Below are 14,428 nucleotides of genomic sequence, written 5' to 3' on the forward strand. Positions count from 1 at the left end.
ACCTTTCCCCCCTCTCTGCTTTTCCATGCACCTCGTACAGACCCACAGTCAGAGAGGTCAGGTCATCCCTGTGTGATTAACAACCACAATTAAACAATTAACAGCTCCCACACCTCAGCAAAGCTCCCTGGGACTGAGGTGGAGCAGGAGCTTCAGAGCTCCTGACATCGCCGTCCTCTGGTGACATTTCTTAAAAGCTCAGTCTGCAACAGCAGCCTACCAAGAAACAGCAAAATGCTCAGCCAAATGACTTTTCTTAATTTTGTAATGTAAATTCTGAAGGCATTAACAACGTAATTCCTGGAAGTGTCAGAAGCAGCTCTGATCATCCTTTCTCTCAAGACAAAAGAACTGCAGGACCACAAGCATTCCGATTATGGCAAAATTGCTTCAGAACAGTGTGGCAAATCTGCCATGCCTTCCATACCACAAGATCTATAGAGGATACAACTATGAGAAATGGAACAAAAAGCAATGCCTCAAGTCTCACACATCCAAAACACCACTCATAGCAGGAGGTCTTAAAAAAATAGTGTGTATTGTTTCATTTAAAAACTATTTAAAGAATAACATTTTCAGACAGAAAACAAAAAGGACAGAGACAGCACACACCTTCCCTTCTTCATCCAGCCCTGTTCTTACTGTGCTTTGAAAAAAACAGGAAGATAAAAATTTAATATTGGCAGCCTCACAGATCTGGTAAGAAGCATCACTCAAGCAACTCTACCCATATGTGATACCTTGTTTTAAAAAAACACTGGCATTTACATTGTAAGTTTTTCTAAAGTGGCATTAATATAGTACTCAGTGTCAAGAAATGCAGGCACTGTGCATTAAGTGGTAAAATACGTGCTCAGCTACAACCAGAAGATTTAAAATGTTTAATGTGCAAGTCTTGGACAGAAATTATTCATTTACAATACACTAAAATTTGAAGGATGGGAATTTCTTCTTCATGTGTACGCTCACAGTAGCAGGTGAAATAGCTGCTGAAATACAAACATCAGTATGCTTAAGTGACTTATGCATCATTTTTAAGGCAAAAATAGGTAACAACATGACTGCATACAGTTGCAAAAATATTTACAGATATCATTAGAGAAACATTATACTTCTAGCATGAGTATTTTAATTATGCACTTAGTAGACAGTGATTTTTTTGAAAAATTATCATTAAAAATGTAAAATTAACCTAGCTAGGATGAGCAGCACTGACATTTTTACCCAGGCCTCCACACTCTCTGATCTTTGCCCCTCAACCTCTATCACTACAAGCTGTCCTCTCTCTCCCTGCCACTTCCCAGTCTTATTACAAAGGTGCAGGTGTGTCTGAGAGGCACAGAGGAAGATCCACAGAGGAAGAAGGCGCAGCGCTAAAAATGTATGCAAAAGGTCCCAACAAGAAAAAAAGGAAAAAAAAAAATAGATCCTGAGAAATAAAATTAGTGGGAAGAAGAAAAAAATAAAAATGAAAGGTGCTATCTGCAGGTATCCAGGGATTTGCTCAGTCATCCTTGTCTTTTGCTCCATGTTTCAGGATGCGCGTGAATTCGATGTAGTTGAAATTGCCCTTTTTGTCGATGGGGGCCTCTCTGTAAAGCTCATCCACCTCTTCATCCGTGAACCTGTCTCCCATGGTGGTCAGCAGCTCCCGCAGGTAGTCTTCTTGGATGAACCCTGGAATGAGACATGCAGAGAGAAAGGCAAAAGGGAGGCCGAGCCTCTTAGCTGGGTCTCCAAAAGCAGCAGCACAGACATGCCAACACACAGGCAATTAACCAGGGCAGCAGTGATATATTACTTTTGCATTTGCACAGAGTCCGAAAAATTTCCTTAACTGAATTCTAAAAGAAATTCCTTGAGTTCAAAGGGAAAGGAAGTTAAATGCATTTCATACAGATTTTTGAAGGCAGGGCCTGACCTGCTGTGGTATAATAACACTTACTTCCATCTACTGATCTCCAACGGCTCAAAGTGGAAAAACAAGTTCCTGTCACTGCTAGTCTTCATTATACAAGCAGTTCTCTTAAATTAACTATATTTTTCTTGCTTTAATTAGATATATTTGCACATCCTCTATAAACTAGTTTCCCCTGGGGACTAAATAACCACTGTTTAGTGCTGCACAACACCGTTGCTGAAGGCAGTTTATGTGGATACAGTGAACTCCTGGAAAGTGTCCAGGGATGGAGTTTATAACAGAAGAGACTTTCAGACAGGACTGAGCAAGCTAACTCAGGAGGCAGGAAGAATGTTTATGGTGGAGGGGTAAAGGTGGATAACATTTAAAAAGGTAAAAAAAAAAAAAGAAAGGGAAGGATGTATTATTTATTTTATGCTGAAAGAGCAGAAGATTTTTGAGGAAGTTAACAAAGATATAAAAAGGAGCAGTTTCTAGGTATCTTCTGCTAACTGTATTTCAAGTAATGGGCAGAACCACCAGTTGCCAAATTATTCCAGGAAAACTTAGAGATGAAAAAGGAAACATGCATAACAAAAGGTAGACAGTAGAATGCAGAAACTGTTAAAGGCTGAAATACAACCAGCCATACCTTTAGCAGCACAACAGTTGTTTCATTTGAGAAAGAAATTGGTTATTGAACTTTAGTTGGAGAAATGTTATTAACAGAACAGAAATATTAGTAACAGAACACATGAGACAGAAGCAGGTTCCAAAAAAAGAGTAAGAAAGTAAACTTTGTGGAACAGCTGGAAATCATATGTAGACACCCACATCAACTGATGTAGATTCAATCAGAATGTGATAAAAAAAAGCACCGCTTTGGAAAGAGGGCTGTGTAAGTTAAGCTAACAGAGTTCATTAGAGAGACAAACAGGGAACTGGGGAACCAAAAAGCAGTCAATGAGCATGACAAATTAGCATGGGGGTGGTGTATGCTGGGAGAAGGGAAGAAAAAATGTGTTTCAACATATGCTAATGGAAACAGCACCATATCCCAGTGTAGACCGGCCATTGGCTACTGAATGCAAATGAAGAAGGCTAGCAGCAATCTTCAGAAATGGGGAGAATGTTCAGTAAGCCAGGCCCATCCTAATCAGGTCTGACCTTGGAGTTCTCTCTTGGAAGATGGGTTTAAAGAAGAGGGAAAAGGCAGCCAAAAAGATTAGACTCTCTTTCTGATGTCCTATAGAGAGCAAGCAGTGATGGGAGATGACATAACAATTAGTATTCAAAGAATGCAAAGCCTTTGGTGCTGCAAGTTTTGCCTCAAGGACTTAATTGCTCCTGTCTGAATAGGTAGTTGTTTAAACACTGAACTGGGCTGCCAGACCAGGAATACGCCACAAGTTTTATCAGCAACAAACTGTAAAGCAAACAGGGCTCCTCTCCCTCCCACACAGCTTCAGCGTAGATGGGGAGTAACAAATAAATGAAGCAAAACTTAAGGTTCAGCCTTTTGCAGGCAGCACAAAGCAGATGACAATGCAAGATCAAAGACCAGATTAAAAATACTCCAAATGCAGACAGATCCAACTTTTATACCAATTCCACAGCACTGCACTTGATAGTAATGCTGAAGCAACATATCCAACTAGGGTATATTGCCAGCTAGGTTGGCAATATAGGAAATGTATGTAAAACCTGACAAGTAGGACTACCTTATCCTCAACTATAGGATCTGATTTGTATTACTCTCTTCCAAAAGACCTACACTGATGTAGAGCCAGAAAATCAAGCCCATAACAAACACATGTGTGGAGACCATGAAATGAAGAAAAAAAAAAAAGTAAAAGAGTTCGATATAGCTGTAAATGCTCTTGTACATTTTCAAAAGGAGTAAACTGATCACAAGCCAAATAAGAGGATAAAACTAATAAAGGATTAACATAACATGGGTTCCACAATATGTCACATGCCATTTTGAAGATTTCATTTTTACTATTATGAATCAAAACTCAATAAAACAGCGTAATTATCTCACATGTTTCCTGGTTAAAATTTGAGGGTGGCATAAGACACAAAACAGACTGTAAAACAAACTAGTATCCTCAAATCATTGTAGGGCTAGACTACAACATTTACCACACAAAGCAGAGAGATATTAAAATCAATCTTATCAGTGTATGGGTGCCCAAAATAGTAACTTATTGTTTACATAGACACAGAAGTTTCCGTTCTAAATAACTGGTAACACAACCATTTTCTTTATATTGTAATTCACAGGCTCTTGTTTTGGTGCACACAAAAAAAACCCTTGTAGCACAGTGAGTCAGACGACCTGTGAAGAAAAAATAATTAACCTACTAATAAAACTTCCTTCTCTAGGAGATGGTAAAGAGATTTCCCTTGAGAGGGAGGAAGTCGATTAACATTTGAAAAGGCCTTATCAACAGAAAGCCTGTTTACCTACATCTCAGCAGGAAGGGGATGCTCTTTGAAAAGGCAAAAGGTGCTAAAAATACACAGACTGAAAACAGCTGTTGAAACGGAACGGAAGGATATCCTTCAAAAGGTGCAGAGCATCTATCAACTGGCTAGATTAAAATGTTGTGGTGGACAGCTGTGAGTATGTTGTAGAGGTGCAGTGTCATCTCTAGTACAGAGGCTACATAATTTCAATGTGAGCTAGTACGACAAGTTCACAATATATCAAAGCACTGATACTCTGTAATTCCACAGAATGGCCTCATTCATCCCCAATTACAATACACTTCTCAAGAATGTTAGCCTAGGTGAATAAATACATAAAAGTATAAACTCTAACCTCAAGATCGAAGTCTCATATAGTAAAACTGAGCTCTGTGTTTTACTCTTTCCCTTCATCTAGCTTTTCATGTCAGTCCAATCTGCCCATGTCATTTCTGCCTTCTACACAGCACCTGGTTTTTATCTTTAGACCCCTAAGACTGCAGCCCTTCCTGCAATCTGGAAGCAACTGAGCTGCAGGTGAGGGCATGACATTTGTCCTCAGAGCCATAAAGAACACTTAGCCAGATGAGGACCTGTAAGACTTTATGAAGTCTGGACAGTGTGTCTTGAAATACTAAACACCTGAAGAATTCAAACAGATATTAGACCTACTGCAGAGGGGGGACAAACTCAGTTGTATGACAGATTTCCCATCATTAGCTTTTAATGCCATAAAAAATCATTACTGATTTGAACTCCTCATCTTAGAGCAAATACACCTCTGAGGAACTTTGAGGAACATACCCACTGCCCAGTTAAAGCACTCTTCTTCAAAGCCTCACAGAACAGTCCTACTAGTCCTCAGTACTGACACAGGACAGCCAGACAGATTTTACTATCACACAGTAATTCAGCAGAATATGCCATCTAGGATTTATCATCGCAAATTTAATTTATAAAGACGCAAAAATCAGCATCCTGTTTAGAAACCCAAACAACGCGCATAGAAACCCAGCCATACCCCTGCCAAGCAGCCGACTTGCACCCACGTACCTGTTGCTTCTTCATCAAAGCAAGCAAAAGCATTCCTGATTACATCCTCCGGGTCGGTGCCATTTAACTTCTCACCAAACATGGTGAGAAACATGGTGAAGTTGATGGGGCCCGGAGCCTCATTCATCATGGCATCCAGGTATTCATCTGTTGGATTCTTTCCTACAAATAAAGGGATTCATACTTGGTTTAGCTGAAAACTAAATTACTGAAATAGTAAGGTCAATACAAACTGGGTGTTAAAACAAACGGAGTGTGACAATGAGACACCACACCTCCCATATCCCAAACTCTCAGCATTTTGAATTTTGCAGCACAAATTTGCCTGGCAAGCACAAACAGCAAAGGCACATTACCAAGGGAGGCGAGCATGTCGTGCAAGTCCTCCTTGTCAATGAAGCCATCCCTGTTCTGGTCGATCATGTTGAAGGCCTCCTTGAATTCCTGGATCTGCGACTGATCAAACATCGCAAATACATTGGAAGTGGCGCGCTGAGGGCGCTTCTTGGTGGTCTTTGTCTTTGCCTTTTTGCTAGACATGTTGATTTTTGGACACTAGGGAGAGAAGGAAATACAGTAAACGCAGTTAGATCAGAGTTAGGATTCAAAAAAGAAAAAAGTACTACGGTTTAATGTTAACAGTGCGCCTCTGACGGGCTCTCATTTCCTCTCATCAGAACGTATTTCTTTAGTATTTTCAAGAGGGGAAAAAGAGAAACAGAAAATATGGATAAAGGAAAGACAGACTAGCAAACCAGAAAAAGAGTCATTACTAGAAGACGTAAAGTATTTTAAATTTTAGTCTTGGAAGGCCCCTTACCCCAGCGGCGGCTGCGGGGACCCGGTACGCGGCGGACGCGGAAGGGAGGGAGCGGCGCCGGCTCCTGCGCTTCCTGGAGAAACCATCGCCCCGCCGGGCCGGGGATGGGGAGCAGCGCCGGGACAGGCGGCGGGAGGGCACCGAGACGGCAGCCGGGGGGTTTCCTTAGGGATCGCAGCCCTTCCCGGCGTCCCTGGGCCGCGGCCGGCTGGGCACGGCCCCGCGGCCGCTTCCCCGCGCCCCCCGCCTCGGCCGCGTTGGAGCATCCCGGGGGAAGCGGCCGGCGGCGGCGCTGGGTCCCGGGCGCCGCCTGCAGGGGAGCGACGGGGACAGCCTGTGGGGACAGAGCTGAGGAGGGTTCTGCGGCCGGCCAGAGCTTCCCCGGGGGTTTTCTTTGGTGTACCCTGAGGGTGGAGCGTGGCTCCGTGCTCCTGGAGCCGGCGGCGTGCCCAGGCTCACACGGTGGTGCCGTATCGTGGAGGTGAACGGAGCCTCCGGATCCCGCGGGGATGTGCTGCTCGGATTAGCAGGTGTGAGGTGTTACCCTTACCTGCAGTCCGCCTCGTGTTTCTCTCGAGGGATCCGAAGAATTCCAGATTGCATCCCAAAGTCTTCTAAATGAGTGCTCCCTCGGGAGCGAGGCTTAATGCCCCTCGCAGCCGTAGACTGTAAGGCCGCTTGGAGGGTTTATTTTTCTTATTTTTTATATATTTTCTTAGTGAAAAAGGATGACACTTATTTTTCCATTCATCACTTGATGCAGGATCTCAAATAAATGGAGGTACAAGCTTCTTTTTAGTGTAGAGGGATGGTGTCTGAAATTGTTTCAGAGGCCATTCGGTTTTAGCCCACTTGGACATTTTTTACATTTTCCGAAGGGAATGCTTATTCCCATGTTGCTTGTTGGAGTCCCACATAAATAGTTTGGGCTTCAAGAAAAGTTGTTTAGTGCACAAAAAGGTCCTGAAGTAGTCAGATGGGAAAGCTGCCCTACCAGATCATCATTTTTTGAATCGCCTTCCTACCTGCTGTCGGCTTTGTTGGTGTTCAGTGTGTGTCTTGGAAAACAAGAACTCTTAAGGAGGAAAGGCATTGGCCAGGCACTGGAGTTAGTTGCCCAAGGAGGGTGGTGGAGTTGCCATCTCTGGAAGTGTTCAGCAAGTGTCTGGATGTGGCACTTGGGGATTACAGTGGTGCTGGGTTGATGGTTGGACTAGATGATTGTAAAGTTCTCTTCCAACCTTGATCATTATGTGAAAGGAAAAAATAGACATACTAGCTTTTGCTGAAATTATCAATTATATTTATAAATGTAAGTGAGCTACATTTAGCCGCTGCACCTATTGAAATTAACATGTAATCTCACATGCAATCTAGAAGTTGCAGTCTCAAATTTGGAGGGAGGTAGTTTAATTGCCAAGAGACCAAACTTTCTTTCCTTGTTCTCCTCTCAAATCAGAAGTTATTTCATGAGGGGCTGAGAATTTGGCCTAATTAGCTTATACTATTTCCCCAGTTAATTTTAATATCACTCTTCTAAAGTTTGCCTCAAAGTGCAATAGAAATGAAGACTAAACTTTGCTAAATTGAAAGCCTATTAATGGAAAAAGTTTTGGATAAAAAATTCTCTGCTTACTAGATGAGGCACGTACTTTCAGGATAATTACATGCAAAGTATGAGTGGGCAGAAAAGTGGTAGAAATATCAAGATGTTAAGGGAGTTAATAAAATACTCCATGATAATATTGAACAACCAAACTGTGTGTTGAAATCTAATTATGAAAAGCTATCTGATCTCTTAATTTAAACTTCTTTCATCAGTTACTTTAAATTGAACTACTGCTGCAAACATGCCACTCTGTCTTGTATTGTTTTTCATGCTATTAAAAGGGTGTTACATGATACCTGTCACCGTGTATGTTGTTCTCAGTGTTTAACTTCTGCAGATGTGGGGAGAGGTACAATAATATTACTTGCTCAGTATGAGATCAGTTCTTAATGACAAAATTGCATGTCAGTGTGTGTCTCTCTCTTAAAGCTTGTGTCTCCAATTTGTTGCATCATGGTGGAATGGGAAGCAGTTCCTACAAGCGGACTATTTTCTGTTTGATGTAAATCTAAGTAATGCTTCTAGAAATGGTTTAATTTTACTTGATTACAGCACTCATCATAGCAATAAAGAAATTTAAAGGGAAAAGAAAGATTTGTTTTGCCTTTTTTAATATTCAGAGGATATTTTTTAAATCTCGTTGACATAGACGTTGAAAAGGGAAAAAAGTCAGGATCTTTTTTGTGAGTGTGGTGCTTCCTGAGAGCTGTCATCAAACATTCAGAACAGAAATGAACCTTTCTGAAAAGATGATTTTAAAAAAAAGTATGCTCTTAATTCTTTAATTTTTCTTCTACTTCTTTCCTTCATTACTCCCTTCTTCTTTCTAATTTATGTCAGTCTTGTTTAAGAAAAACTTTTTTAAGTAAAATGAATTAATTGCTCCTATCCGTTCTGTCTAAAATACTCAATTCTTTGAATTGTCAAAAAACCTTCAGAATTATCCATTTCAGACTTAAGCTTTATGGCTGCTACAGACAGTGAGCAATTTACAGTAAATCTTTTCCCTCCTTTCATTTAATTCTTTCCATTAACAGTTGCTCTCAATGATCTTAGGGGTATTTTCCAACTTTTAACAGTTCTATGATTCTATTTCCTCCCCTTTGCAGAGTTACAGTGACAGTGCAAATATTTGTGATTAACTTGGTTGCTTAATGAAGCAGAATCAGTCTGTGTCATATGATGCTTCTTTATGACTCTAACGAATGTTACAGGAATGGCTGTGCTGTCTTGCTGTAAAAATCTGTCTAGACCAGTGTTCCTCAGTTGAAAGAAATGTGGGTACTGGATGTGCAAGACAGGGAGCAAAGTCTTGGCAAAAAAAGTCTTCAGACTGGGGACAGGAAGCCCAGCAATTGCATTTTTCTAGGTTGGAGCACCACTGGGATGGACCTACTGATTTCTTGGATGCCCTCAAGAAATAATAGATGCTATGAGATTTTCCCTACCAGGTCACTGGAGAGTTTTATTGTTTTGGCTTTTTTTACCCAAAACTTGTAATCATACCTTTTTTTTGAAAAAAAACCAAAAAAACCAAAACAAACTAAAACCCTCTTTCTCTATACTTCCTGTTCTTTTAATAGGAGAGAGAGCATACAGGGTGTTTTTAGCCTGTTCTTTAGGGGAGGGCAGCAGCAGTGGCCTTATGCAGGTACTCAGGGAAGAATAAGAATCAGGGATATCATAAGAATGCTATCTTCCCAGAATGCTCTCCCAATATCTACTATGTTTAGTTCATGGAGGGATAAGCTACCCAGAGCCAGATGTGATATTTAGTAACCCACAATGAGCTTCTTTCATGAACTTTCCTGATATGTAATCCTTGACTTGATATAAATTTAGCATCCACAATATGCTTTGCCTGTGTTTTTGGAACCCTTTGCAAGGTTGCTGTTTGTTACACGAAAAACTGCACCTTTCTAACCTTGACTGTACCTATTCCAACGTTTATTCTATGCTCTAGAATTTGTACTGGGAGAAATACTACGACTGAAATGTGTGTCCACTTCTTTTGTGTTACTTTTGCTTCTAGAATGCTCTTGTGTGCTCTTCTATCAGCTGCAGCAGAGAGTCCCACTTAGGTAGTTTTTCTTGTACAGAAGCCATTCCATACCCTTGGTCGTTGTAGAAGTGAGACTGAGGATGTGCATAAGAAACAAAAGGGTCTGAAGAGAGAGACTAGTTGAAAAAGCAGAGGTGGTTTCCACATTAAGAATTAAAATTGTGTCAAAGTTGAGTGGAAGGTTTTGCAGTTAGGAGATTTTTTTTTTCTGAGCATATTATCACTGTTCAACAAATGTTAATTATGGAGATTAAGTATTGCCAGCAGAGTCAAAATTAAGCATATCCATCTAAGTTCTAGGCCTAAACTATCATTTAACAAAAGCATTTTGTTTGTCAGTTGCTTCACCTGGTATTTTGGCTCATCCCCCTACCTTTCTATCCCTTTGTCCCTGATTCTAGCTGGCAACTGTTGTCTCTGTCTAGCTGTACCAAGTGCAGTGCAGTATCACTCAGGGTGACAGTAACTCTTTTTGAGATGCTGAGTGCACCACAAAGTTTTCTGGAATTTCTCCAAAAAGAACTCCAGTGCTGTGATCCAAGGGGAAAATATTTAAGGAGTCCTGAAGGGATTCTGAACATGTGCCTTCACTTGAGTCTCTTGGAGGGCCACAGACTGCAGGTTATTCCCTGTTTTCATTCAATGACCTCATGAATAAAAATGGCTATTGCTTTCCCAGGTGATCCCTGCCACACAGTGAATGCTGAAGCATGAAAAATAAAGGTTCTCAGAGACTGTAGTGGAGCCTATAGAAGAAACACATATTCTTTCTCTATACTGAAAATTAAAAATAGCACAGTTCTGACTTTCTAGTAACTTCCAGTGGACATGGCTGAGGAAGGGGCAAGAACATGAGTTCTCTAGAGCATTGTATGACAATGATAGAGCAGGTCAAAGGATAAAGCACAGATATTTAACAGAATGTAAATAAAATGCAGTCAGTCTATGAAATATAAACAGGAGAAAACAAACTTCAATATATTTATTTAGAACTGCATCTCAGTGACTATATGAATGGGCACTGAAGTGTTTGACAGAGTATGGAGGGACATTACTCAGCAGACATGGTACTCCTTGCATTCCCAGATCCAAAGTCCTTTATACATAAAGAACACAAATTAAAAACCCCAACTAAACGTTGAAAAGTACATCTTTGGGCTGTTGATTTCTGCTGAGTTTTTGTTCCCTGTTCTCTATGATCAAAGTCACTGTTCTGCCTCTTGTGCTGTATGTGCATCCCTTGTTTTTTAGCCTAGCTGGTAAGTTGCAACAATTCTAGCCAAGTCTTTGTGGGGTTTTCAGCTCTTCTTGCACTAGTTTTAATCAGGAGCATTGCCAGACACTGTGATTCCACAAAGTGGAGAACTGAAATGCAAAAATAAGCATTGATAGGTATTCTTTGCAAGGAGTGCTGAAGGCCCCCAATCTTTCAAGCAAATGTAATTAATTCTGCTGAACCTAAGTATGTACATATGTGCTCTTTCCTGGTGTGTTAGAGTTTGTGTCTGTCTGACAATGTGTATGTACAAATATGGAAGAAAATGAAATGTGCTCAACGCTTGGCCATAGGTCTAAAATAGTGTTCTAAAACATACCCAGAAAACAAGCAGCAGCATATTTAGTCAGGTGCTTCACATGAGAAGTAAGCTGTTATCACTTTTCTTATCAGCTGATGCCTCTGCAAGTTTTGTTGGCTGGTGGAGCAATTTCTAAATCAACATACTTCTTATGGGGTGGGCATATCTTGCCACTACCTTTTGGTTAGGGATGGTTAGCTCACAATTAAGGAAGAACTGAAAAGAGGGAAAAATCCCAGTGCCTGTTAGACACAAGGCTAAGTCAAGATTCAAGTAACTCGTGTCTGATGCCAGCTCTATTTTAGCACATACTAAGACAGGTCTTACAAGCCTCAGTTTACACCCACTCACTTGAATATGCTTGGCACAGGCTGGAAATTATTGTGAAATGCTGTCTTTTAACTCGCAAGCACTATTCATAATTAAAAAACAGCCCAAAGCCAAGTTCAATATTTATTGAGGTTGCACTCAGTGATACCCTAAAATAGTCAAAGTGAAGATTAAATAAACCTCACAAAACTAAGCAATTTACAAGAACAGTAAAATGACTAATACGGGTGCCCAAAGGAGCAGATGATGGCAGCAGCGAAGTCAGTCTCGACCTGCCTAATCCTGTAGTATTTGTAACTGCCTTTCAAGCTTTATCAAAGTGCAAGGCTGCTTTACCAAGGGACTGAATCACAGCTGCATGGCAGAAGAGTCTGTATGCAGCAAGCAGTTGGGATTTTCGAGGAGACCAGTTCGATTTCCTTGCTCTCCTGTTGAGTGCTGCTGAGAAACACGTAAACATCTTCCCTCAGATTTATTACATTGATGCAAACTGCCTCACCCCTTAAATCCTTGTGATTAGGCAGGCAGGGCCTATTATGTATGGTCTCTAGGGAATATCACACTTCTGATCTGAAAATATTCCTTGGCAGTGTTTCTACCCATGGGCTGCAGAGAAAATAGGAAAAGCAGCCATGTGCTGCCATATTTTTCTTTTTTTTTTTCTTAAGATGGGACGTTTTCTATCTAGTATATCAGAAGTTTGGGAAAACACTGATCTCTCTGGAGTTGCTGCTCAGAGCACAAAAAGAAAACCAAAACAAAACAAAGCCATGTGGAGGGGTTCCCCTCTCCCCCCACTATTACTTTTCAGTATTTCATGATAACTTAATTTTAAGCTGCATTTTAAGGGGCATTTACTGATTTTTTTTTTTCTTTTGTATTGTTCCTAGTTTCTGCAATACTGCTTCTGAGTTAATGTAGTCATGAATCATTTTTCCAAAGGAGACAGTTAGCTAAAAATGACAGTAGGGTTTTGAAAAATTAAGTAAGAAGCCAAAATAGGAGCATGGGTGCATAAGCAATACCAAGGGAGGATTAACTGCTGATATCTAAAATGTTCCTGACTATACTTTGATTGTTACTCACCCGCTATTTGGATTTACATTGTTGGAGTATTTTTGCATTTGTTGTTGTGTGAACTTCCCCAGGAACATCCCAAATAATAGGTTAGTAACACTTCAGACCAGCAAAGAGCACGAGAAAGACGTGATGACGAGATTCCAGATACTTTGCAGCTTTTGGATGGAACGCAGGTGTCAGGACACAAAGGCATGCTGTCACTGATGCCCTGTGCCAGGATGGGGCCGCTGTGCTGCATGCATTTCTCCAGATACGACAGCGATCCTAGAAACAAGCGATCCAAAGATAGTCCTTAGGTCAGTGCTGAAACGGATCCTCGCTCTGGAGGGTAGGGACAGCACCTCTGTGACATCCCATAGTTGCTGAGCTAGTGTAACAAGCTGCCTTCATGTTGTCAAATGCTTCAGTCATCTGATCACTGTGCCTTAAGGATGGGTTTATTTGCTTAAATAAAGAGCAGAAACAAGTGTAAAATGTGCATTACCTTTATCTCCAGCATGAGAGCGGGGAAGAAAAGGTAGCAGGCAAACATCCCCCGGCAGCACTTGACACATTGTCCTTTTTGGAGGTTTCTTGTGCAGCCTCAGTAGGTCTTTTGGCTTCATTTGACCTCTGCATTTATAGCCTTAGAACAGGGTAAGTGGGTCATATAAAATAAATCACTGCTTTTCAGTAGTGCTTCACGGGGCATTATAGATCACTGTAGATGTAAGACTATTAAATGTGTGCATGAGCCTACGAAAACAGTTTTTCATCATAAGCCATAATCTGGTGTGGAGCTTGGAGACTGTTATTATACAAACCCCAAGGGAGAAAAGATTAGGTTCCAAGATTTTGGCTGCAAAATGCTAAGGCTAAGTCATCAGAATTTTAAGCTGTTCAGTGACCAAAGTTATTTTTGGAAGTGAATTATTGATGACACATCCCCACAGCCCTTTGCACACAACCTCAGCTGTCACATTCCTCCCTGCCTAGCTACAAAACGCATCTGATGCTCTTATATGGTCTCTTGGCTGGGGCTGTTGGCCTTGTAGCCTCTCAGCAGTTAAGGGGTTTCTGCCCACTTGCAGGTTAACTGGTCTCCTACAATGAAAAAAAAAACCAAAACAAAACAACAGGGAAATCGGAATTTGGAAGGTTGTCATTGCACTCACACATCCTTGGATATTCTTTCTCAGTAACACATCTTCCTGAGTAGGTATCTTTTACATCAGTACAATTCTGTCTCACCCTTTACTCAGAGGGAGCATCCAAGACTGAAAAGGAACAAAACATTTACACCCTGAATTTCAGCTGGCTGTTCAGAAAGCAAGAGCAGCAGTATAGAATGTTTTTGAAGTGGACAATTTCCTCTCAAGGAGGATGGATATCTGGTTCTCTTTTACGTAGCTCATATTAAAGATTTTAAAATCACTACTTCCAGCAACAGAAATTCAGCTGGCACACCTGCCGCTTAGTCAGTGTAACATATCTAACATTTACAGAGAAAAAAGGATCAGGAAAAGAGGGGTTTAGGGATCCAGAT

General features: G+C 41.0%; 1 protein-coding gene across 1 annotated transcript; it reads right to left on the minus strand.

The window, feature by feature from the left end:
* Positions 1–521: 521 nt before the first annotated feature.
* Positions 522–6,347, minus strand: LOC107200346 (myosin regulatory light chain 2, smooth muscle minor isoform). The gene is made up of 4 exons (XM_015618702.3): positions 6,246–6,347; positions 5,782–5,980; positions 5,426–5,587; positions 522–1,677 (listed from the first exon to the last, which is right to left on the minus strand). Exons 2-4 carry the CDS (start codon positions 5,963–5,965, stop codon positions 1,505–1,507), a joined length of 519 nt encoding a protein of 172 aa, XP_015474188.1. The 5' UTR covers positions 5,966–5,980; positions 6,246–6,347; the 3' UTR covers positions 522–1,504.
* Positions 6,348–14,428: the final 8,081 nt, after the last annotated feature.

Source organism: Parus major, chromosome 2, assembly GCF_001522545.3.
Source record: "Parus major isolate Abel chromosome 2, Parus_major1.1, whole genome shotgun sequence".
NCBI classification, from domain to species: Eukaryota; Metazoa; Chordata; class Aves; order Passeriformes; family Paridae; genus Parus; species Parus major.

Bases quoted from the DNA above. Each gene is read 5' to 3' on its own strand.
- LOC107200346 (XM_015618702.3), bottom strand. From the start codon at position 5,965: ATGTCTAGCAAAAAGGCAAAGACAAAGACCACCAAGAAGCGCCCTCAG. The intron at 5,588-5,781 runs GTAATGTGCCTT...CTTTATTTGTAG, and splicing joins CGACATGCTCGCCTCCCTTG to GAAAGAATCCAACAGATGAA. The intron at 1,678-5,425 runs GTACGTGGGTGC...GTCTCATTCCAG, and splicing joins CTTTGATGAAGAAGCAACAG to GGTTCATCCAAGAAGACTAC.